The 26,914-nt window shown below is 29.7% G+C and overlaps 2 protein-coding genes across 6 annotated transcripts in view; one reads left to right on the top strand and one right to left on the bottom strand.

Moving 5' to 3' along the window:
* Positions 1 to 3,369: 3,369 nt before the first annotated feature.
* LOC107451980 (uncharacterized) lies at positions 3,370 to 16,297 on the bottom strand. Of its 5 annotated transcripts, none has more exons than XM_016068237.4 (6): positions 16,115 to 16,264; positions 11,390 to 11,445; positions 9,168 to 9,232; positions 6,214 to 6,453; positions 5,120 to 5,176; positions 3,370 to 3,734 (listed from the first exon to the last, which is right to left on the bottom strand). In XM_016068237.4, the coding sequence occupies exons 2-6, from the start codon at positions 11,427 to 11,429 to the stop codon at positions 3,483 to 3,485; spliced, it is 654 nt and encodes a 217-aa protein (XP_015923723.1). In that variant the 5' UTR covers positions 11,430 to 11,445; positions 16,115 to 16,264; the 3' UTR covers positions 3,370 to 3,482. The 5 variants fall into 5 exon arrangements, with proteins under 5 accessions (XP_015923723.1, XP_071037707.1, XP_071037709.1 ...); XM_071181606.1 differs by having other exon boundaries at positions 11,390 to 11,453; positions 16,115 to 16,254; XM_071181608.1 differs by having other exon boundaries at positions 6,214 to 8,494; positions 16,115 to 16,238.
* A 132-nt stretch (positions 16,298 to 16,429) lies between these two features.
* The window catches only part of LOC107451978 (uncharacterized), a gene marked incomplete in the record, with an annotated part of 60,877 nt that continues 50,392 nt past the window's right edge, over positions 16,430 to 26,914 (top strand). Inside the window, 3 exon segments of the mRNA XM_071181605.1 lie at positions 16,430 to 16,552; positions 18,413 to 18,519; positions 18,738 to 18,890. Coding sequence (XP_071037706.1) covers positions 16,543 to 16,552; positions 18,413 to 18,519; positions 18,738 to 18,890 — 270 coding nt within the window.

The raw sequence follows: 26,914 nt of genomic DNA, 5'->3' as shown, positions 1-26,914 counted from the left end.
GCATAAACATAATTTTAGGAAAAAATGTACTAGGTAAAAATGTATTTAGTAAAAAATGTATTAAGACAAAAATGTATTAGTGAGATCAAAAAGAAAATTGAAAAACGTAATAACAAAATCCAACAATTTTTGTTTAAAATGTATTAAACAAATGCATAAAACTCGGAAATGAATGAAAATAACTTCCAAATTAATATTTTTATTCATTTTGCAAAATAATTGCATTTTGACAGCATTTTTTTAAATTTTTTTTTAGAAAGCTTACCGAGTTTTAGAAAAAAGTAACGATTTCATTCGACATTTCCGTTACAAATACTTGTACTTTTTCCCTAAAAAAATAACGAAAGTACAAGTAAAAGTACTAAATTTAAAAAGTAACGAAGTACAAGTAAAAGTACAAAATTTAAAAAGTAACGAAGTACAAGTAAAAGTACGTACTTTTTACTTGTACCGGCGGTACAAGTAACGAAAGTAGAAGTACTGCCATATATGTTACAGACCTATAGACTCTTTATTTTTGTAGCTCTTGTTTCCGTTTTTTGTTCCTTCTTTATATTGTTCTTGGCTACAAATTTGTCTTTTATGTCTGCCATTAATAAAAAAAAAATTGTCTGCCAAAAAAACAAAAAAAAAAAAGATATATCAATTACAATCTAATATGCCTTTTTGTTTGCGATACTTTTTTGAAAGAGATATAGTCTCTTTTGTGAATCAGCATCTCGTTGGAGAGCTATTTTGTTCTGACGCAGCTCAAAATGCTTGTTACATAAAAAAAGAAAAGAAAAAAAAAAGACATAGCCCAAACTGCGTATTTTAAAAAGTGAACATATCTTTTTAAGGAAATGGGCATAGCCACAGTATTTCGTTATTCAAACAACTTTTAAAAGTATTGTTTTTTTTTTTTTTTTTAATAATTTGCAACTGAACAATTCGTGCAATTTTGTGGAGGATTGGGTATTTGCAATTCGAAAAGCAGAGTATGTGACAGGTATCCAAGAAATGAAATTTAATTGGATACCTGTAAGCGACGTGATGGGTGTGCCAAACCTGATAGGCTCCTGAATTGACGAATGCCATGATTTACCCACAATGAAGCCGCTTGTAAGCATCCAATTCGTTATTTACGCAAATGAATAATTCGTAATGTAATATTCAATTGCCTAAATCACCTTTTTTTTCTTTTTAAAAAAGACTTTAAAAGTCAACCTTTCTTTTTTACAGGGTGGATACGGGTCTAATAAATGTATAATTATGGTAGAAAATGTACGTTAATATTGGTAGCGATTTCATGCTTTAAATACCATTTTATCGTTTAGAGGTCTAAATGCAAATAGCACTCCACAAAAACTAAATTTGTAATGTTATTACATATGTATTACCGGGGTCACACCGACCCCGAAACTTTGCTCTGTAGTGATTGATTATGCGTAATGATTAAAAAACTAAGCGCAATGGCCGGTTTAGTTGTTAAAATTTGGGTTTAATATTGAAAAGTGGCATTTCGAGCTGTGTCCATTTTCTTAAATAAATTTAGGGCTATGTCAATTTTGTTTTTTAAATGTGCAATAAGCTGTGTCTATTTTCTTAAATACGCATTTTGAATTGTGTTCATTTTCTAAAATACATATTTATAGTTACGTCTATTTTCTTAAACACGTATTTTGAGTTATGTTTAGAATCATATATCGTGCATTGATCATCAAGCATTGGATTCCAATTTCAAGCCTCTAGTTAGTTGGAAGGTGATCGAAATTTCGATTTCACCTTATAATATGAGATACTACCAAAGCACACTAAATACACACCTAATGGTTATGATCTTGAATCATGGTTATTCGTAAACAATTTTATGAGGGGCAAAGAAAGAAGAATGTATAGAACATAACAAAGAATTAACTCGCATTTGACTAACAACAGAATCCATCATGTTCGTAACTCGTAATACAGCGAAAACAAAATATCTCAATAATATTTTGTAAACAAATTTTAAATATATAAATCCTGTCTGAAAGTATTTTTATTTCATGCATTGAAAAGAGCAAAAAAAAAATTAAAATAGAATTTTTTCTTTATATTGCGAAATTTAAAAAATACACTACGGTACGTTTTTTATCTTTTTTTGCATGCAACTTTTTAATTGATTTTAGATGCTTTCGTATCGCTAATTTCTTTCTCCAAGCAAGTTTTTTTTTTTTTTTTTTTTTTTTGTCGAAATGTACAAGTTTAGAAACGTTATATATAATAAAGAGGTCGCATAAATGTGGGCTAAGATCGGATGATTCAAATTTTTCTAGAAAAACTTATCTATAAAATAAGTAGTGCATCTACGACTTTTTCAAGGGTGAAAAATTGTACGAAACTGAACACTTTTAGTTCGTGATTAAATTTGTCAATTTCTGGGTTGAACAGTTGTTTCAACAGTCCTTCAAATAGTCCATTAATTTTGAATTTTAGGACACAACTTTTTTTTTTATTTCAGATACTATTCATTTTATATAATTTAGTTTCATCTAAAAAATGTTTCAAAAGCGTAACTAAAGCGAAATATGGCTTCTGATAGTTTAAAAAAATATTTATTCTGGTCCGGCGGTGGAGCGATCGTTAAGACACGGTTCCCAGCAGATCACCGAAATCAAGCATCACTGGCTACTGTAAGTGTGCGGGTGGGTGACCACTTGGATCAGTCTGCGTAGGGACCGAGTGTGTGTGGTATTGGTCCTCGTTAAACTGTTCTACCGTAAAGTGCTCGGCTTCGCATGCAGGTCGTCGGGCTACTGAAGCGAGGGTGCCATCCCCTCTGCAGAGGATCACAATTGTGATGGCATGTCTTCGGATCATTCTCAGAGATGTTTCCCAGACCGTCGCCAATAGCCCATTGCGCATACAACATGAAATATACAACATGAAATAGCTGTCTTACACCACTTTCCCCTATCTAAGAAGGGAAGTCAATTTTTGTTTCAAAAATTTTTTTATGGAAGGATTATTTTATTCTTCCTTTCTCAATTTTTAGCTTTTATTGGAACATTCTAACCCAATTTATGAGTGTTTTTATATTAGCCTAGATTCATTCTAATTTTATGATTTTGTTTCAAATAAAATACCTTCCAATAACTAACTACAATCATAATTTTTCTTAAAATCAATTGATTGTATTTATGAGACAATAGAATGTAATTTAGATGGAATTTTGCAAAATCAATAGTTGGAGCTATTTTCTTATTGCTTTTAAGTAAACCCTATTGCAGTGTGCACTATAGAGATTTTCCTTCAAAATTACTTTAGGAAATTTTAATATACTACTTAGTTAAATATTTTGTTTCCAAAATACATACTTCAAAAAGAAGAAAAGAAATAAAAACTCAAGTATCAGCTTTCAAAACATAAATTTAATTATACACTTATCAACACTAAAGCACTTTTTTTAAAATAAACATTACATAAGTAAGCTGTGCCATACATCCTAACAACAGACAATGATTTCAATAAATTTGTGAGCCAACTTTTGGTTCTTTCATCTTCCGCATCCTCTGAGCAAGCTTGACCTCTGCTCTTCTCCAGAAGTCTTCTAAACTTTCTCCATCTTCGTTATCACTAGCAGTTAAATCATTTCGAATATGAGGTTTGGAATAGTGACCCTTCAACAGAACATTTGGTGGAGCTTTAAAACTAGGCTTTTCTTCTTCAACTCGTTTTGCTTTACCAGAAAACGAGTTTAATGCCTTTTCCTGTTCCTGAAATAAATAAAAGCAATTTATTGCTTACAATGAGGAAGCCTCATAACTTATACTGAGTTAACGACTGCTTTTAATTTTAATTTTTGGAATCCTTGTCAAAAATGGAAGGAAAAAAATATTTATTAAGGTCTTAAGTTAATATTTAAGCGAGGAAAAAACGAAAACGTCATCGATATTTAATGAATCACTACTAAGGAAAACAGAAAGCAGTTTGATTGCCTTTCAACTTCACTCTGTTTCTTCCAGCACTCAGATTTCGATGTTTTAAGTATCAACTTCCTCACTAATGATTTGTTAGGATTTCTATAGCATTCTTTTTCTTTTTTTCCCCCTGACTTCAATATTAATTAGCAATTCCTAATGCACGTATTTCTTTAAAATTTAATTTATAACAAGGATTCTAAAAATATACATCTTAATAATTAAATGTATGTCTTATCTAAGGGAGACATTTAAGGAAAAACAGAAATACTGCTTCGCCAAAAGTTTAGTTACTAGAATATATTAAAAAGAAATGAAACTAATATACTGTAATGCATAGGATTCTAAAAATATACATTTTAATTATTTAATATATATTTTATCTAAAGAAAAACAAAAATTTTATATACTATTTTGCCAGAAGCCTATTTACTAGAAGATAAAAAAACTAAAATATTGTAATGCATAAGATTCTAAAAATATGCATTTTAATTATTTGATAAGCATTTCATTTAAGGGAAGCTTTTGAAGGGAGAACAGAAATTTTAAATACTGCTTTCCCAGAAGCTTATTTAATAGAATAAAAAAATAATACATTGCAATGCATAGGATTGTGAAAATATACATTTCAATACTTTGATACATATTTTATTTAAGGGAAGCATTTAAAGGAGAACAGAAATTTTATATACTGCATTGCCAGAAGGTTATTTACTAGAAGGTAAAAAGTTAATATAATGCAATGCATAGGATTCTAAAAATATGCATTTTAATTATTTACATATTACAATTATTACTAAAATAACCTAATTAATTAAAAGCATCATCTAACAAAACATAAATTAAATGAAATTCAATGATACACTTATTCACACTAAAGCACTTTTTTTAATAAATATTAGATAAGTAATTATGCAGACATACGTGTCTGCATAATTACTTATCTAATATTTATGCAGACAGACATACGTCTGCATAATTACTACACTCATTTTCAGGCTACTCAATGTCACGGAAATCTGCCATAAGGAATTCATACTCAGTTATAAGTAATTATTTAAAACAATCAGAAGAATGAAAACAGCACCCACTGAAAGTTTAGCATTTCTGAAAAAATATTTTTACAGTAAAAGATTTATTTACATTCAATCAGAGTACAAAAAAAGGGCCTGAAATTTTACCAATTTTATGTCGTCATCTATTAATTGAATATCATCAGCAAACACATCTTTTAATACCTAAAACAAAAATACAAAGAATTGTAATATTTGGAATTTTAAAGAAAAAATTAATTCAATTGATCTCCACAGCCTAATCCAAGAATTAACGAGTTAAATAAGTGAGGTGTGTTGCTCACCTTCAGGAAAAAGAGTATGTGATTGCAAAAAATCATAATTTTCTTACTATTAGTTTTTGCCTAACTGAATTACGTGACACAAAATTAATATCTGCACGAGCAAAATTTTTATATCAGAATGTTCCTTAAATATTTCTCTAGAAGCGTGCGAAATTCATATTTTTTCATTTAATAGTTTTCCCATAATGAAAGTGAGAAGCGAAGTGTGAAACTTTTGTGCAACAGTGGTGACAATAACTTTCCTTTAATATAATGAGAATCTCATGAACTATAAGATTAATTTTTGTAATCAAGTAGAAACCTCAGTAAAAGATATATTCTAAACCTGGAAGTTTCAAGTCTTAGTCATTAAAATTTAAATAAAAAAGTCAGTAAAAAGTAAGAACGTTTAAATAATTACTTAGTGACTAAAATGAGTTTTTACTTAGTAAAAATAAGAACCCTTAAATAATTTTATTTAAGAACAGAAGTTGAGATTCCTTAATTAAAATGTAGATGAAATCTTTTGGAGTCAATAATTTACTAAACAGTTATGATTATCAGAGAAAAATATTGATTTCAATATAATATAATTAATATTAATTAAATAAGAAATTAATATTAATATAAACATTAATATTTATTTCAAGTCTTAGTCCCTAATATTTAAATAAAAAAGTCAATTAAAACTAAGAACATTTAAATAATTTTATTTAAGAACAGAAATTGCGATTTGTAAATTAAAATGTAGATTAAATCTTTTGGAGTCAATAATTTACAAAACAGTTACGATTATTAGAGAAAAATATTCAATTCAAAAAGCATTTCAAATACAAGAAAAAAAGCTAAGGTCATTTCTTCTGAAATTTTATAATGAACTGGCATAAAAACAAAGATTATAAAAATGGGAAAATTCAAAATCTTAATAATGTTTATTACTGTATTTTTTGGGACCTTTTCTTCTGCTTTAGTTTTCTCCGGTTTTGAGACCACTTGAGCTAAAGCTAATAGGTTTTCCTGTATTAAATTTTCAAAATTTTTTTCTGCTCTTGGAGCTTTCACATTTTCTTCTAAAGCTTGAGGAATTGATTTTTCTATTTTAACTTCAGCTATTTCACTTTCTTCATCTTCAGTATCACTGGAACTGAGAGTAACAACTTCCAGAGGATGGCACATAAGCTTAAAAAGAAAAAAATTCAAACAATTCTTTATCATTTTTAATAAGACATTTGATAAAATTTTATTATAAAAATAAGCTACATACCTTTTAACTAAGAATAATGGAAAAAAAAAACGAAAATATAAACTGTATTTGTAAAGAAAAAAGTTTTCCAGAGTCAAAAATAGTAATTTAAACTAAATATGTCGTATATAACTTTAATCACAAGCCAAATTAAGTAAGAAAGTGTTTTTGAAATCAAAACAAAATTATAAACGTAAATATTAAGAATTACATTCTACAATGCTTTAAGAACTGCCTCAGGTTTCGACAAATTGTAATAGGATAACAGTGAGTCATTCTATTCTAAAGGGGTACATTTTTTCAAACTTTGATATGATAAATCTATGAATTTTTCAATTAAAATTGTGTGCATTGTAACATTTTTAATAAATAACAAGTTTGACTAGACTTGCATATTCTCTTATGATAATTAATTAGAAATTATAATAAGAACTATCAGTATTGCCTCATTAAATATATTACTATTTGAATTTGAAATAAAGAAATAATAGTGTGAAAAATATAAATATGATTATTTTGTGTACTTACAAAGAATTTAGGTATTAAGAATTGTCTTTACCAAAGCAGAACATTTTCGTCTCATTGTTATGATCTAGTCATTTTGGTCACATTAAATTTCTTTTGCATAACGTTTCTGTTTTATGTACTGAAAATTTCATCAAATATGCAAAACATTCCAATGTAATTGTAATGATTCTTATTTCCATTTTATTAACATTCGTTCGCTAACTTTTAGCCTCATTTTAAACATTTTCTTCTTTTAAAGGTAGGAATTATATGAAATGAGTAATCCAATCATACCATGTGGTGGCATTTAGCACAGAAATTCTTATTTATTTATTTGCTCCTCAAACTTTACAATCATAATAAACTAAAAAAATTACATAAATGTTGGAAATTTTTTGGAATTCACATGTTTTGGGAAAGGCGGGTAGGTAGAAGTTGTCCCCAATTACCCTCCACACTCACACCATGAATAGAATGGGGAAAAAGGGGTTACAAAAATTTGATTTTCTCGTTCCTACACTTAATCATTCTTCATTATTTAATGGTTAACTAAAATTCCTGATTTTCTGTCACTAGAAATAATAATTAAATAAATAAAAAAATTATATTTAGAGCCATTGAAACATAACCGATGCAATTAAATAATGTCCAGATCGAAACAGACAAATTGCTTAGTAACGATAATGAATCGGGAAGGAACCAATATGGCAAACGGGACTAAAAGGGTAACAGAATCAAAACAACTAGACTGAAATGTCATGGACCGGTTTTGACACATATCACTTGAACATTTTTTTATCACTTGTTGTTAAATTAAATAGAATGCTAAAACATTTTCCTCAACACTCAACATGATGACATATTATTTGTAATAAAAACTATATTAATTGTAAGTGGATGTAGAGGATCTATATGGTCATTAGGGATGAGATAGATTCAGGCAATAGACTATAGACAATTGTAACTCTAAAAATAATATTGACTTTTCTGTTAAACAAAGAGCAGATTCCTTGAAAACAACACATTCTAATTATCATTGCCAAAAATAGATAGAAATATTGATAACTTAAACAAAAATTAACAGAAAATATGTTAGCAAAACAGCATTGATTAATTTTAAATATGTACTGATAATGGCTCAATTACTCCAAAGAATTATGAGAAAAATATCATGTTCCACAACTCCTTCTTTCTGGTGACACTGATATTATCTTATAAATAAGTGTAATACAGGTTAGCCTTTATTATTTCAACTAAAAAAAGTGTTTTAAAAATATAGTTTAAAAGTTTTGTCTACAACTTCACACCTTTAAAGTTCTTATATTAACCATAATTAAATTATAAAATTAATGTCAATCTAAAAATTCATAATAACAAAACATAGTAAGCCACTGTCACTTGCTCTGTATGCTCTCCCGGACACCAAGCAGGTCAACATTAAGTATTCCAAAAATCAATGTATGTAGAATTCTAAAAATCAATATAAAAATTTATTTATTTTTAATAAGAATGAAGTTATTTTAAATTGTCATCATAACTTTTTAAAAAATAGTTTTCAAATGTATTTTGGAGAAAAAGCTGAATTTGTGATAAAAAAAATCTATAAGACAACAACATGCAATACATAATATTCATATGACATATAATAAAAATAATAATATGCATAATGATGATAACTATCTAACAACTTTAGAACATTTAGTTTAGAACAGCAATGCTTCAAATACAGTAGGTTTCCGACTATCCAGAGGAAAAGTAGGTCAGAAAAGAAAAAAGCTAGATAGGGCCGAGATTCACTTTCTACACTCATTCCTATGATAAATCTTTCATATTAAAATATATGATTACTTCAATAAAGTCCAATGTTTATTAATAAACCACATAAATAACTTGAAAGAGTCAAACTAAAAAATTTTTAAGAATTTTGCATAGAGCAAGCCAACTGGTGGAGGCTGGCAGCAAACGACTGATTTATCATTCCTCATTATTCATCCTACAAGGAGTTTGGGAGTTCCAGCAATTCCTCATTTTTATAAAACTAGATAGTATTGAAGTCAGATTGTCATGAGCCGGATACTCGAGAGCCTACTGTATTTATTTTTACAAAGAAATTAACATATCCTTTAGTTGAAAATGTAATTACCTCATGCTCCGAAAATAAATATAATGGAAATGAATAAGGGCATTTATCACATTGTATTTCTTCAACTAAAAAATAAAGTATATTATTAACATTATAATTTCAAAGATAAAATTTTTTTTAAAAAATTTGCACATTTTACCAGTACGGGTTAGAAGACTGTAAAAATAAGGCAAGTTTATAAGAATTAGAAATCTTTTCATTTATTTACTGAGTACCCCTTCTATCTAGAAAGTCCAAAGAATCATATGCATTTACACAATATCCACCAAAGGAAAATTTTAAGCTCACTAATATAGAACTTTTTGAACCATTTAGTTAATCATATCACCCTTTATAAGATGTGCATTACAACTTAAAATAGCCGCTAAGTATTTTTAAAATGTCAAGATAACGCTTTGAAAATTATGTAAATTATATGAAAATTATGTAAGTATTATGTATATGTAGGCAGTTCCTTTATTTATTAACCCCCACACACATTAAACCCTTTTTTTTTTGCTATGTGCTATTTTCTAATTCAATAATATGGAGAAACTGATTTTTTTGATGCAGGAAAGCTTGCATCTGAAAGTTGGGAAAAAACTGGGGCTAACACACAAAGGGTTAAATACATTATTTTTGATCCAGAACCCAATAAGTGTCAAATACTATAGTGTGAATAATATAATAGCATTTTACTACAGTGTTCTTCTTAAGTATTTCTATAAGGGCGGTTTGCCCTGCCTGCCCTTCGATCCCTATAAATGAGCCCTCTTTGTCCTTTTTGTAAAAATAAGCTGCCCATCCCTTAAAAACACTGCCTTTTTATTCAGAATCAATTTTTAAAAAAAATAAATTCACTGTTTAAATAATAATTACATGCTGGTGAAATTAACTGTGTTTATAGGTTTAATTCTGATTCTATACTATTATAAATATTTACTTTGTTAGGATTATTCTTAACTTGTTAAATTTTTATACTTATCTCTTTTTTGAGTAGAGAGGGATATTGACAAAATTTTTAATGGTTTTAAATTTTAAAATTATTTTTTACTTTTTTTTCTTAAAAAAATGCAACTTAAAATGTTTTTTTTCCTCATAATTTTCAGCTTAAACTAGGTATATAAAAAACTTTCAAGTTGTTTGTGAGTAAGTAGTTTTTCTTAGTTTACTTTTTTTGAAAAAAAAAATTATGCCCAGAGATTATCTATTAACATGCCTTTAATTATTTTTATAAACTATAAAATCTTTCCTTTATTCTGATAATGAGAGGGAATCATTTTTTGAAATATACACATAAAATAGTATAAGAGGGTAATTTAAAAATTATTGAAGATCAAATTCAGTTTTTCCTTAATATTGCACTTCTTGATAAATTTTTATGGTGTTGAATGAGTGCCCTTTCAAAAATTATAGTGCCCATTTTTGAAAGGCAGTGCCCTGCTCTATTTCTTTCCTAGTGAGAACTCTGTATACTATATTATAAATTATAACCATAAAGTTTTGAACTTCACTTACAATTTTCTCTGGAAAAAATTTCTTCCTCCTTATTTATTTTAGTGGCAAGTTTTATTGAATTAAGGTAATCATGAGGCAGACTTATACAGGATCAGTAAAATATGGGAAGATTTAAATATGGATACCAATACTGAAATAATCCCTAAGTTTCAGTGATTTTTGAGCAGTGGCCCACAAGAAACTAAAAAAAAATCACAGAACGAGACTTATTTAAAAAGCATAAGTCGTAATCAACCCCAAGCGAACAAAATTTTTAAAAAATATTTTCAAGTTTAAAATCTTTTTGGCACCTTGGCAAATTTTAGTTACAGCAAATGGGTAATAATCAGGAAATATCTACCAAAATTGCATTATTATTTTTCCATTACTACTAATCTTCTTCAAATAAAAATGTCAAAAACATGCATCTAATTATCTAAATAAAATAAAATATATTTGGATTTGATTATAAAAAAATTAGATAAGTATTGATAAATCTCCAATTTTAATTTTTTCTTTGTCTTATGTATTATTTGCCTTCTCTTTATTAGACTGTTATCAAATTATTCGATAACAATGTATTAATCAGAGGAACGAAATACAGAATTCTCAATGAAACATATTTACAGCATTTTAAATTCAACTTGCATGGCCAGATTTACTTTTTTTAAAATCTTTTCAGAATAATAATATTGTAATTTATGCATGAATGTTTTATTATGTAAAACAATAGAACATGTACTTACGAAAAGAGTCATCAACATAATCAGATTCGTGAAATTCCATAATTTAAAAAATTTTCCTGGAAAATTAAGAGATAATTAATTAGAAGATGTTAAATCAGGCTTGTTAAGTTTTTTTTTATTTTAATATTTTTGTAATATATATTATATATAGATAGATATTACAGTATGCTATAAAGGGGAATCTGTCTTTCCTTTAAAATTTGGATAATTAAAGAAAGACCAATGAATTCAAATGACTACTTGAAAAGATTTGAGAACTAAGGGAAAAAAATTCCTTTATATCAGAATATTTTGTTAATGGAAAGATGGAAAAAAAAAATTTTTTCTTCACAAAACTTTAGTTTTGATATTTTCACTCTTAATTTGTTTTGCCATTAATTAATAATTTTGGAATGAATTTTTAAATTCTTCTTTTTACAACACAGAATTCATTAATATTTTGATTCTTCAAACAAATAAACAGAAGAATTAACCATTATCAATGCACTGTTTCATAAACATTCACTCCAAATTTTTTTAAAATTTTTTTTATGTGATGCGCTTTTTTTCGCCCTTACTGCTTTTCAAGTTTTAAGATATCACTTTTGTTCAAAATCACTTTCTTTGTCACCTGATCTTATTTAAAGACCAATCCAAAATTTTGTAATTGCAACAATTTAAGCTTTTTGAGCAATGCAGCCATTTCATTGCAATGGTATTTATTTATTAGAGTTGGCTACAGATTTGAGTGATTTGAACGTATAAATTGATTCAGTGATTCGTATCACCAACTTGTAACTGATTCAAATCAGCTTTTATCGAACAAGATTTAAGTTATAATGAATAATTGTTTCTTAAATTTCAATAGTTTTGTTTCACAGTAATGCTATTTTCTATACAGTTAAAAAATTCTTTTAAAACCTAAGAGATTCTTACGCATTCCTTATTAAGGATTTAAGATTTTGCAATTAAAGAATTCAACCAATTCAAATAAAAAATACATTTAAAAAAAATTTCTTTTACAGTTTCTCAAAATTTACCACAGTTAAAAGTCCTCATAGCAATTAGCAACATAAACAATATGATTATATAAAAGAAATAATAAGTACATTTACTAACTTAGAAGAATTTATTAATGAGACAGAATAATAAATTTTTTTCCATTGACATAAGTTAAAAGAAAAATAGTGACAGGTAAGTAAATTGTTTCGAATTTTTCGCAATTTTGATTTTTTTTCTTCTCTTTTTCTGAACCAATTGATTTGAATAATGTGACTCCCAATTACGACGTTTAAGCCATGCTATTCAAATCAGTGCTCCAAATTACTAGATTGCACCAATTTGAATCACATGATTCAAATCAGTGATCTGAATCACTTGATTTGAATAACTCGATATGAATCAGTGATTTCAATAACCTGCTTAGAATCATTGATCCAAATTACATGATTCGAATCATTTAGATTATTTGTTTTACCAAACTCTACTACTGACATACCTATAAAATATAGGTATAGGTATCCAGATAGTATAGGTACCTATGTGAGTACTTCTCTAGAGTAACGTTGGCACAGGCAATGACGGCAACAATATATCCCTTTAAGTAAACAGAATATTTAAAGATTATCCATATTATTCAGAGATAAAAAATACCAGCAATTCTAATTTAGCTAAATTAAAAACAAACTAGTTTTGCAGATATTTAGCAACAGAAAGAAATTTGTCTGATTTTTTTTCTTTCAAATATGTAACTTTGAAAACTATTGTAATTGTGCAGTAAATTTTGTTCCAACAATGGCCGACTACTCCCGCTTTAACTTAAAGATTTTAATTGAAACAGAAATTAATTTTAATCAGGAGGATCTTAATTTTCACTAAAAAGGATTAAAATTTTAATATTAATGGGAAAAACAGAAATATTAGAATAATTTTTTTATATTGCAGAAATTTACATATATTTAAAGCTGTTTTATCTGGTAAATTTAAAACATTTTTTAAAATACAGTGAAACCTCGGTTAACTGGACACTCTTGGGACCGAAAAATTATCCGTTTACAATAGTTGTCCATTTACGGGAAGGGAAACGAAGTAAACAATTGCTTTTAGAATATTTTCAATGATATAGAAATAGTTAAATAATCTACAATAACTATCTATTGGGATATTTATTTAAACATTAAAAAATATTTTTTCCATACAAAAAAGAATATATGGAAAAGTTTGATATAAATACATAATTCTAGATGTAGCTACAGATAAATGAACATAATTTTCCTATTAACACAGATATTCAAGTTAGTCATATGAAACTGAATAGGAGTTTTTAGTCCTCAGTCGGTTTCAATTATTAGGTTTACATCCTTAACACTTACCCATCACTTAACAGGAAACGGCTAATGCCTCACTGAAAGTAAATCTTCTTCAATTCACAAAAAACAAAATCAATGCTTACCTGAAAGGTATGAGGAACTATGGAGTTGATGTATTCACAATTGATCATCTATCAAGCGACTGAATAAATATTTCATTAATATGAACACCTCAAAGATTATATTTCAGTTCTCTTTCTTTTTTTTACCCCAGCTGTGTTATATACAGTCTTCAAATTTATAAGAAAATGAAAGCATTTTCAGTGGGGAAGAAGCATTGAGAACATTTAAGACATCATTTCAGCTCGTGGGGTCTCATAACCTGTGTTGTCTGGATGAAAAGATCAAAAGAAGCTGCTGTCCGAATGAGCAGTATTATTTTCTCACCTTTCATTGCAAAGATATGGCAAAGTGAAGGGAGAAGGATTGATTCTTTAGTATTGAAATAGCTTAACAATATTTTTAGCTATGGATAAGCAAAAAATTTACATGCTTTAAAAATAATTAAAAATTTCATACATTTTCTTGCAATTTAAAGCAAAAAAAGCTTCTTTTTATCTCAATTTTAGATAAAAATAGTGCCCGGTTTGAAGAGATTGAAAATCTGATGTTTCGGAGCAAAGATGACAAGAAAGTCTGCTTTGCGGACTATTTTTTCGGGGGGGGGGGGATATGGTAAGAAGCAAGGACAGTTTCAGACAAAGTAGGGGGAAAACATTGTAACAAATATTGTTTATTCTGTTGTTTGCAAAAGTTAAACTAGTAATTAAAAAATATTGCATAATAATTATTTTTCAATTAATATTACATAATAATGATTTTTCAATTAATATTACATAATAATTATAATCAATTTGTAAACAAAGTTTACAAAGACATGCGACGGGGAATTGAAGAAAATTTTTCAATTACTTTTTTAGGACAAATCGGAATATCCCGAAATATGCTTAATAAAGTTAGCCCTGGTTAGCCTTTCTTCTTTAGTAGCATTTCTTGTCGCTGATTTTACGCGTTTAATAGTAGAAAAAGTTCTTTCTGCAGTTGCTGTGGTGATAGGCAACGTAGCCAGTATTGATAACAAGCAATAAATGTTTGGGAAAAAGATACTGTCACATTCTTCCATTGCTGAAACTGCCGTATCTGGTCTACTAAGGGGTTCACGCAGGTTCCACTTTGATACCCATACTTCCATTTCTCCCATGAGGTTTTTGATGTCAATGAAGTCTGCGTAGATTCAGAATTCGCATAAATTAATATGCTGAAAAACAATTGATTCCAGGAAAGGAGTCTAATCGAAGGAAAGATGAGCCACAAGGTCAAGTGAAGTTGATGCACTAGCGAAGGTGGTGAACAGGGAAAAAGTTTGATTCGACAGTTTTTGTCTTTCTTTTTACTGAGAGGCTCAAAGAAAGACTAAAAAGTTTGAATCCCAGAATTTCGGGAGGGGGGGATTTGTCCCGACGCCCCCAGCCCCTGGCTACGGGCCTGCTCGATACCCTTCTTGCCCTTTCCTTCCTCAACCCTTCTTTACTTTTTCCCCAAACGCTACAATGGATTTTTTAAACTTTTGCTATTTTCAACTCTTTTTATTTAGTTTGTCATTGCTGTCAATACATAGATTTATATGGGAAAGGAAAAGTAGCCATCACACCCCTTTGTTGCACTTGTCTTTGAATGTTTGCAGTTACTTCCACTATCATTAAATCATAATTATTATTAATCATTTTAATTATTAAATCATAACTACAGACACTTAAAAACATAAATTTATTATTTTATTAATATATGCATGTATTTTGAATAAATTACTAAGTTAATTAGCTCATTAACTTGATATATATCTTACTTTATTAATGAAAATAAGTAATTAATATAATTGCTTGGCTACTTTTAGTAAAGTAAAAAAAAAAATTCTTTTACTAATTGACAATGTTTTTTATTTTAATAGAACATGTAAAGCCCATAGAAAGAAATTATTGCCTTTTTAGAATAATACTACCCTTTTTTCTGCCTAGAATAAGCTCTGACCCTATTTAACAATAAATGAATATACATGAATTATGCTTAAGAAAATATTCTCAATGAAAGAAAAATAATACAACGGAGAAAAAAATACCTTAAATCTAAGTAAAAAGTACGTAAAATTCCACACAAATGTAGTTATGAAATTTATAAGTAAAAATTTATTATTAAGAAATTTGGGTACATAACTTCTACAATTTTATGTCTAGTGCAGCTTTTACATTGTAATTAAAAATTAATTTACTAAACAAACTTTTGAGACATGCTTAAATTTCTGCCAGCTGCAACACGTTAAAAAGTTTCAATTTTTTTTATTTAAAATAGCTAAGACCGGAAATAACTAAATATAACTTACGCCAAAGGTCAAGGAAATAAATTATAATCACAAATTTTAACACTTTAAGTTTCTCTACTGAAATAATAACTTTCAGGTTCCCTTCTGAGATTAAATGATAAACAAACATTCAAAGTTGAAATTTGAAGAAATGAAACCGAAACTTGGACAATTGATTGATTGATTGTTCTTTAGAAATTTTTGAAAATTTAATTTAAATCCCTTGATTTTAATAAATCAATGAAATGTAATTTTATTTTTCAACTTTTTTACTTAATCATGAATGTGGAAAAGACTTGAGCTCTTTTAGACAAATGGAAAAGAATTTTAAAAATTCTTGTAGTTTAGGTTCAAGCAAAAACTAAATATTCAAACTTGTTCATTTATACCAAATTATTAAAGGAGCGAGGTGGTTATGTTATGAAACTGAAACTTTTACAGATAAAGCAATGATAACTGGTAACTATTATTGTAACTTGTAAAATTAAGTTTTTCATGGTAAATTCAATTTAAATAGTGAACGTCTTCTGTGCTAAAAATGCAAACTTATGCTGTTAGTGATAAGTTTTTGTAACTAATTGAAATATACCTACTTATTTTAATTAATTGACCATATTGTTGTTGTTGTTAATTTACGTCGCATTAGAGCTGTACAATAGGCTATTGGCGACGGTTTGGGAAACATCCCGGAGGATGATCCGAAGACATGCCATCACAATTTCCCAACGACCTGCGCGCGAAGTCGAGCACTTTACGGTAGCACAGTTCAACGAGGATAATTGACCATATATTTCTGGGCTTTAAAACGGAATATCAAGATGAATATTTTCTTGATGAAGCTAATCGTATGTTTGTTTGTTTTTCGTTTCGGGTTAAACAGGAATTTTTTTTTTCTTCGTATTTGTTTGAAATACTTAGTAGGAGTGGGTTCTCGACCACCGTTGATTTATCGCTTTATCTGATTACTCAAACTATAAAAATTTAGCAAAACCAAGCCCAATGTTTCTTGTGCCTTGAATAAGAAAATCTAGGAAATATAAAAGAAAAATTATTCGAAGGAAAAGGCGAAAGAAAGTTTTTAGTATTTCATAAGTAAGAGATATACTAGTTATTTATTTAGAGATTAGATTCTTTGAATTGCAAATGCTTTATTCAAAGATAAACTCAAGCTAGCTCTCTTCTTTCTATATTTATAAATTTTAGTGACTTCTGGGCAGTTGCCCAAAAAATATTTCTGTATCGGTATCTGCACCAAAACAATCATATTACTTCTGGACAGTGGTATGTTAGAAGATTTTTGTAATGCTACCTACACCAAAACAATCACTAGACGTTGGAGTTAGGCACTACATGAGGGGGACCAACTCTAATATAATCAAGTGCAGAGTTCTTTTTCAGTAACTAGTTGAATTATCATGATCATGTAAAGTCTTTGAAAATTATATAGCATTTTGTTAATGTATATAGTGCTTAAAGATATTTTTTGAGTGCTTAAAAAGTTCTTTAAAGGTGCTTATTTTTTATTGAGAGATTTGGCTGTGCACCTTGTTATTTGTTTCCTTGCTGACATTCCTTTTCATTGTTTTTCACAATGCTTCTTTTTCTCTACTTCTGTTCATGATCTTCATTTTTACTTCCATTCATGATTTTAAGATAATTACCTCACTCTTTTTACCTTTAAGACTCTTTTCTTCCTTATCTTTATTTTTTCTAATCATGCTGTCATGACCAGGTTTCTTTCTTCTTACCAACCCATGACAATGCTTTTTAGAAATGTTTATTTATGGTTGGTAAATTTTGTCCTTCATAAAAAATGTGTTGTTTTTATTTTCTATTATATATATAAGTTACTGCCTACGTGGATGCTGTTTGTGCAGTATGCTTTGAAAAATTTTAGAATTAGGAAAATCTGTGTCCACATAAAATTTTGTATTCTTTTAAATTTCAAATTTAAATATATTGTTGAAGAAGTAAATCATAGAAAATGCATAACCTCTTCATTTATTGAATGTATTCTTTTATCCCGAATTTCATAGGCTTAGCATCAAATGGCACTTAAGCAAAATATTAACAAAAGGAAAAAAGAGGAAGGGGAAAAAAAGAAAAGAAAAAAAAAACTGCTATAGAGATGTGAATTTTTAGTGTGTGTAATTAATGTTTTTCTAGTAACTAGTAATAATTTTGAAACATTTTTTTTTTTTTTTTTTTTTTTTGCAGTTGAGATTCCTTGTGAATTTTGTAATGCTTTGTTTGCTATGATTCTTTTAATGGAACTGCATGCTTTGTAATTCTTATGTTTTTTTTCCCTATCGATAAAAGAAAACAGTGTTGCTCCTTTTGCTCCCCCTGATGAAAATATGTATGTGTCTTGTGAATTTTGTGGTAAAGATATTTTAATGGATCAAGAAGCAATTATAGTGCATGAGGTATTTATTTTTTGTTTTAATTAATCATGAATATTGCCAGGATGTCTTGTTTTATTTAAATTTTGTTTGCTTTATTTAATTGAAATTTTTTTATGTTATAAAAAAATATTTAGTGACTTAAATTCTTTTTTTGTTTTGACTGTCGACATTATTAATTGACAGTCTTGCATTTTAATATTAAAAAATAACTTACTTACTTCTTTCTCTTGCTTTTTCAGTCAGGATGTCGTCCTGATTTATTAAGTCTTCCTTCAGTTGTATCAAATGAACACAAATTGCGTAATTCTGCTCATGAAGCTTATTCTTATAATGATAAGGCTAGTGCTCTGCAGAGAAAACGAAGGAGCTTAGAAAAGCCTGAAGACAAAAAAGTAACGTGAGCCTGATCTCATCTTTAGTTGTTACTTAAACGTTAATCACTTATTAGATTATATTTAGAAATATAGTATTTTGTATTAATTTTTTAAAAAAAAAACACTTTCTTAACTATATTAGTAATATACAGTACAGAACCTCTTATCCAGAAATCAGAATACCGGAAAATCAGAAAACCGGAACAAAATTTTCCCGCCATATTAGAAAAAAAAATTTTTTTTTCTTCAAAAGATTTCAGAATTCTTTCTTTTTTAAAAGATGTTTACCATCATTTTAGAAATTATCGTTAGTTCCCTACATTGTCAAAAGAAGTAAGAGTTTTTTTAAATTATTCTAAATATATATTTTTTAGTTGAGTTTGACAATTAAAAAAAACGGCTCTTTGTAGCGATTCAAAAAACCGGAAAAATGAGTTATTAGGAATAGCGATGGCCCCGATCGTTCCGGATAATAGGTTCTCTGCTGTACTTATTAAGAAAAAAAAATAATAAAATTTTTGAAAGATCTTAAAGTGACAAATGTTATTTTGTAACTATTATCAAGTCATATTTCCCATTATTCTTCATTTTTTATGCTTAGTCTTTTACTTTTTTAGGTCATTAAATATTTCCAATGTGATATGTTGACGATCATGTCTTTAAATTACATTAGATCTTTATAATGTAACTCTTAAAATGTGAGGATTTGCATTGTTTTGAATTTAGTGTTGTATAATCATTTGTTATATTTTGCATAGATTATTTCACATATCTCTGAACTTAAACACCACACATAGCCGAATATCAGTATGGAAGAGATCAATCACAAAATGCTTTAAAAAAATTTTTTTATGCAAATACTTAAAAACGTAAATATATGCGCTAAAGTATTTTTTGCTTTTAGTTTTTTTAGTGCATTAAAACTAATATAACAAACAATTTTATCAATTTTAGTTTGCTTAAGCAAGAAGTACGCAACCTTTTTGAGTAAAGGACCACATGCACAGCAGATTGACCAATGAAGGGCCGCATGCCAAAGTATTTCGACAGACAAATTGACAGCAATTGTAGGTAGTAATTGTTTTTTTTTTTTTTTTTTTTTTTTTTTTTTTTTTTTTTTTTTTTTTTTTTTTTTTTNAGTCCAATACAATACTGAAGTAGCTCCAGAAGGTGAGAGGGCACAAAAGTCATCAGAGGAATGAATGTCAAGAAGAGAGGGGCAATCAAATAAATGCTCCCCAGTCATAGGCGAAGTGTTACAGAGCACACAAAGAGGTGAATTGACCAAGTTAATTTGAAATAAATGGGCCTGCAAGTAGTCATGTCCTGTAATTAATCTAAGGCAAGCAACTCCCTCAGCTCTGGGAAGGAGGGAAAGGTGAGAGCGCTGCTGGTCATCAAGAAGGCTAGCCCAGGATTTTCCATCAGCTAAGTCCCTAAAAGCAGATATTGTTCTGTGCCTGCATTTGCTCTTAAGAAGCCGCCTTGCATTTCTAAGGGGAACTGGATGAGAAGATGGATGCAGTGCTGAAGCCTCTCTAGCCAACATGTCAGCCCGTTCATTTCCGTAAATGCCACAGTGGCCAGGGATCCACTGGAGGACTACCTCTCTTCCAGAACAAAGAAGAGAGTCAATGCTTTGTTTACACTTAAATTCGTGTTCAGAGGGATATAAATTATATTCAGAAATGGTCTGAATAGCAGCCTGAGAATCGACAAAGATAACAATGTTTTGTTCAGATGGTTCACCAATAGCTGTAATAGCCATAAGGATTGCAAACACTTCGCCATCAAAATTATCTGCCCAAGTGTCAAGAGGTTCTCTAAGGCTGAAATATTTGGAGTAAGCACCAGCTCCAGCTCTACCAGTTGAAAAAGTGGCGGATCCATCAGTAAAAACCTGCAGCCATTACTCGTAAGGGTATCTCTCGTGTATAGTGGCCAGAGCGATAGGATACAACTCGGTCTGGAAGTCCGATTTCCGAACAGGCAGTACCAAGTCAAATCTGGCAGTGGCATATCTCAGAAGGCCCGTAAAAACAGGTGGCCTATAGATGCAAAGTTTGGAGTTGGAGACCTCAAAGATCTCTGCAAGTCTCCGGTACTCGAAAAGAAAGGAATGTTGAGATTTAAGTCTAGTTTGAGGAAGATTGTAGTACGGCCAAAAGTGCTCCTTTCTCAACAATCTTTCACCAAGAGAAAGGACAACATAAGTTCGTTTGTCAGATAAATTATAAATTTCTGTCTGTAGCTGCATGGCAGAAATAGGGGTTGAGATCGCAGAACCAGTGATGAGCCTTAGTGCTTTGTTTTGAACCAAATCGAGTTTTGATAACACACTGTCCGAGGCAGTAACAAGGATTTCTGAACATAGTCAAATACTGGTTTAATGTAAGAAGTAAAAGTGGAAGCAAGGACTCTTTGGGATGAACCCCACTTTATTCCAGCGAGACGTTTCAATAGACCAAGGCGATTTGTCACGCTATCTGCCACTTGATTTATGTATTTAGTCCAGGTCAGTCTGGTATCAAGAGTTATGCCCAAGTAGGTAGCACAATCGGTCCGACCCAGAGTACTATTTTTGTATACCAAGTTAACATTAAACTTTTTGGTACTAAGGGTAAAAAGTTCAAAATTTGTCTTTTCCGGGTTAACCTTGAATTCGTTGTCCAGGGTCCAGGTTGCCAGAGCCTCTAAAGCCAAATTGAGTGTTTTCTCCAGCATAGAGATATCAGAGCCAGTAGACCAAATAACAAGGTCATCGGCATACAACAATGATTCAGTCTCTGAAACGGCATTAATGTAGCTCAAAAGGTCATTTACCATAATATTAAAGAGGACGGGACTTAAAACTGAGCCCTGTGGAAGGCCCTGCCTGGTTTGCCCATACCCTGATTGAGAATTGCCATATTTAATGTTCAAAAATCTTTGTGAAAGAAAATCACTAATCCACTTGAAAAGATTTCCATACACTTTCTTATGAAGCAACTTCCTAAGAAGCAATTTTCTCCAAACTCTGTCAAACGCCGATTTACAATCAACGAAGACAGCAAGTATACTTTGCTTTCTCTGGAAGCCGTCCTTAATATGCTGTGAAAGTCTGACAATCTGTTCCGTTGTATTGTATCCACGTCTGAAACCAGCCTGTCTCTCAGAGATATGGCCACCATAGTCCAAAAAGAACTGAAGCCGATCAACGACCATTCTTTCAGTTAGCTTACTTAGGATACAGGTCAAGGAAATTGGTCTAAAATTTTGGATGTCCGTCGGGTCTTTTCCATGTTTCAAAATAGGTATAACATCAGCCTTTCTCCAGAAGCTGGGAAAAGTGCCACCCCAAGTTTTGTTTATAAAATTAAGGATTGTTTGTTTAGCTTTAACGCCAAGTTCCAAAATAAATTCAGGGAGGATGCCATCGGGACCAGCACTCTTTCCTCTCTTCAAGCAACAGAGTCCTCTCTGAAATTCCTTAACAGTGAAAGGTGAGGAGAAAAGGCAGTTCCATTCTGGGTTATCACCAGAGGGATTTATTTCACCCCTCTTAATCCTAGTCATCGGGTAAAAATTACTAATCTTGCTATAAAGTTTCAAAAAAATTTTGGCAATATCTTGGTTTGAGGTTGAAGTTCTATTGCCAACCTTCAAAGGTTGCTTGCAAGGTTGTGTGCGCTTTCCATTTAGAGCAGATAGAAATCTAAAAGCTTTTGGTCCATCTTTTCAATAGTTCATATTTTCCAGAAACTTGCTAAAAGAAAAGCGTTTTGCATTTAAAATCTCTTTCTTTAAAATGGCCTGGCTTTTTCTTAAGGAGATACAATCCTCTAGGAGGCCAGTGGATTCTGCCCTAGCTCTTGCATGGTCTTTTTCTTCCTTGTGCGCCTGAAGCTTATCATTCCAGAAAGGTTTTGCATTTTTAATGTGACCCCTGGGGACACAAGCATTGGCACATTGCAAGATTGTGATCACGATCCGATCAAGGGACGTGTCATTATTTTCATGTAAGGGGCAGTTTCCCAAAAGTGAATCTGTTAATTCTGCATACTTCTTCCAGTTAGCCTTGCTCAAGTTCCATCGAGTAATTCTGGATTCTTTAGTCAGTCTTGGCTCTGAGATAATCACAGAAAGGATCTTATGACCAGCACCACCAGGAGCCATGATAAGGTCGTGTTTTATCAAAGGTGTTAATCGTGGGTGAGACAGCAATAAGTCAGGATGAGAAGAACTACCCCCATATGAAAGAAAAGTGGGTGAGGCCTTTGAGTTTTCGATAAAATCAATCTGGTTTGTATCAATAAAATCTTCTACCAAACTGCCAATAGGGCAGTTTTGGTCTTAAACCCATCTGATGGAGTGGGCGTTAAAATCACCTAAAATAATGGAGTGTTTATTCCAATCCACAATGAGAGAATTTAGGTCAGGTTTATTTCGAGGTGGATTATAAATGAATGAAATACGAAAGCCAATGTTGTTTTTCCACACTCTCAATTCAATTGCTTCCAAAAAGTCAGAGGATGTCATGGTATGTTTAATCAGTGGTTCTGCAATGAGAGTGTCTTTAACGAATATAGCAATTCCAGATGTTATTTGGCGAAAACGTCTAAGAGAATATGATTTATAGTTCTTCATTGGGAAGGATTCAAGCTTGTCAGCAGATGAGCCGCTTTCAGCAATACCAATTGCATCAGGTTTTTCATTAGAAATAATATATTTAAGTTCAGTAAACTTGTCAATAGTAAGGCCACCGGCATTCCAGAAAAGAACCTTAAGGCCGGGGTTGTCCGTGCCCTTGAAAGGACAGTTTTTTAAGACATTTTTAAAAACCTTCATATAGTCTTCACAATCAGTACAAGACAGCAAGAGATTGGCGAAGGCTGTAGCAGATTCAGCGTTAAACAGGGTGCACCACAAGGAGGCCTGCCACACTACACCCCATACGTAGTAATACGTAGTAACATAGGCTCTAAATTCTTTTTATCAGTTAACCTTGTAATATCTTTGCATAAAATTAAACACCTCTAAATGTTTAAAATTAGAAACTGCAAAACTGATTACTTAAGAAAAAAACCACAATCAGAAAATCAGAATCAGTTTATGTGACAAAAATTTAGATGAATTGAAATAATTAAAAACTATGGAAAAATTCTTTCTTTCTTTTTTTGGTCATATTACACCATACAAAAGTCCATTTAAAAAATAAATTTTAAATTTGTTTGTAGAATTAAATTTAAAAAACATTCTAGTTATTAAAATAAATGCAAGTTAAATACTTTTATTTAAAGAGAGTTTATAGGGTTGATAATGTTTAAAATTTAAACAAAACCTCTTTTGCAGAAAATAAGATTAAGCATTAAGTAGGGAATATACTTTAACTTTAAAATATTCATTTTAAATTAATTATAAGAGGCAGGGGCTGAGAGAGGGAAGAGAAAGAAAGGAAACATTAATTTTGAAGGAATTATTTTCCTAAATAATAAAATCTATTAAGATGCTTGTTTACAACGTTTTATAATGAATATTTTTTTAACACGGCACTTGCAATTAACTCACATATGTATATTACCAATTAAAAAAAAATTACATTACTTTACGAAACTTATCGTTATTACATTTTTTTGCAGTTAAAATTTAATGATATACAGATAATTTCCCAGCATATAATCATTAATGACTAAGTAGGTAGAAAATGGTTTAAAAAATTTCTTAATGGTTATCCTGTAACTTAAAAAGTTTTTGAATATTAGGATAGTTTTATCGAATTGATCATGTGATAACTTTTCCAAGCCATTGAATGAAAATTTAATGATTTTGTTTGAAGACTGCTCTGTAATTTTGAACAATCCAAATTAATTCTGCAAAACAGTGTCTCGACAGAAGCTGTTGTTGTGGGTAGTATTAAACTTAGGGTAAATGACTTACTAATCAGGTTTGGAATCTGTCCTAGATGGTGTTCTTCCTTCCCTGATTTTTGAATCTAGATTTTTTTTGACGAGTTGTAATCCGGATTTTTTTTTACAAGTTGTAATATGGGGTAAAAATATCAGGATATTCTAAATCACAAATAAAAATGCAGCAAAAACGGGACAAAGAAATATATCCCATTCGAAAAACCTCTTATATTTATGTTAAATTCGGCACAAATAGAGCATGTATTCTTTTAATGCGCATAGTCATTCTTTTAATGCATGGTTCAAGACTCCCGTGCTGACAAATTATAGTATTAAAAATATGAGAATTTTTTTAATCACGGGGAAAAGCGTGGAACTGCCAAAAAAATTATCAAAATGGCTTTATATTTCCGGTGAAATTGACGTAAATAAAGCATGTAGAAAATTTATGTATTCAAATGCGGGATGTGAAATTAAAGTCTCGCAATAGTGTATAAAAAATATTGGCACTTTCAAAACTTGGTAGAAATGTGTAGCAATAATTGCCAAAATAACGATTGAAAAATAATTTGATGTGCCATAAAATCAATACAAATAGACCACATCAAAAAATGGTTGTATGAATAAGCGATTCTTTACTCGTGAATCGTAATATCATGCTAAAAAATTAAATTTTAAAAATCACACGGAAATGTGTTGCAATAACTGCCAAAAAAGGGTAAAAAGTCATGAGATTTTTGATGAAATTTGCACAAATAAAGCCTTTCATAACTTACAAAAATCGCGATTTCAGAAGCTACGTGAAAACGGGTAGTGATAACTACTGAAAAGTCATTGGATTTATGATGAAATCGGCATACACAAAGAGCGTCAAAAGGGATAATGTTACTATATGTTACAAAAACTGCAGGTAGTTAAAAAAAAGTGATGAAAATACATGATTGCTTACTTAGCAAAAGTAGTGAAATAGATATTAGGAATTATTGAGGTGGCTAATAAAGGAGTTTTTTCATTCAATTTTAATTATCTCTTGCCATTAAGTCATGTTTATTTTCTTAAATTATTTTCTCTATTTTTTTTTAAGGGAATGTTATGATGTAGGAGTAACCCTTCTTAGCAAATTCTCTTTCACCAACATAAATAAATAAAAATTCTAAATGAAGATAAGCCTGGAGTAAAGCATAAAAATTCAAATTTATGATTTTTTTTTTATCGCTAAAACATTGAAACAAAAACAAATTATGGCACGGTTATGTATAGGTGTAATCTTGCAATAACTTGTTTGCACTTAAAAATTTAGAAAATATTTTTTTCAGCATTTGAAACTTCATTGTTTACTCTAGATTTATTTGTATTCACCTATCTCTGAACTTGAAATTTTCAAATTCTAATAGAGGTGAAATAAAAATTGCCACTAAAAGCTTCTCCCTCAGTATAACTTCCTTTTAAATCAGAATTGTTTTTCTTTATTTGTTGTAATCAGGGATGGTAAGTTTTTTTACTCAGTGGGAAAAAACTGCACTGAGAGACATAGGCAGAGCTTGATTTATCATAAGGCTGAGAGGGTTGTTTTTCGAGAGGGACTAGAATGTTACAATTTCTTTTTTCCTGTATATATTTCCTGTTAGTATATTCCTCAAGAATTGTTTATTGGAATTATGTGAGAACTAAAATTAAAATCTAAACTGAAATTTTCAAATCTATCATCCTTTATTTATGTTTTAAGTAATTTAAATACCTTTTTTAATAAATAGAAAGTAAATTTTGCTTGAAGTTTCAACCTGTGCCTACAATTATTAAAGTTTGTGTCCACGGCACCCAGATTTTTTGATCAATGGACCTAGGTTTCTTCCAACCAGAGTGGAAGAAACTCTTTTTTATTAAAGAGTGTATTAATATAAAAATTTAAATATTTTATAATCACAATATAACTTAAATTATAATTATTTTTACAAGCCATTTAATAAATCATTTTTAAGTTAAAATAAAAAGTCAAAAATAGAATAGGGAAGCGAATGTCATGAACTTAAATTCAATGCTGTTAAGTATGATTTTTGTAAACAATTCTAAGATAGTATGCTAAAAGTATTGAAAAAAATAAATATTTTTAAAACAAATTGTAATTTTACACACCCAATCATAAAAATATAAGTAAAT

This window comes from Parasteatoda tepidariorum, chromosome 6, assembly GCF_043381705.1.
Source record: "Parasteatoda tepidariorum isolate YZ-2023 chromosome 6, CAS_Ptep_4.0, whole genome shotgun sequence".
Taxonomy (NCBI): Eukaryota; Metazoa; Arthropoda; class Arachnida; order Araneae; family Theridiidae; genus Parasteatoda; species Parasteatoda tepidariorum.
The sequence above is the reverse complement of the archived record's forward strand: the minus strand, read 5'-3'. Positions and strand labels throughout refer to the sequence as shown.

Bases quoted from the DNA above. Each gene is read 5' to 3' on its own strand.
- LOC107451980 (XM_043051104.2), bottom strand. From the start codon at position 16,223: ATGTTTGTTTATCATTTAATCTCAGAAGGGAACCTGAAAGTTATTATT. The intron at 9,233-16,114 runs GTAAGTTATATT...TTTATTTTTTAG, and splicing joins TTATTTCCTTGACCTTTGGC to TTGAAGAAATACAATGTGAT. The intron at 3,735-5,119 runs GTAAAATTTCAG...TATTTATTTCAG, and splicing joins TAGATGACGACATAAAATTG to GAACAGGAAAAGGCATTAAA.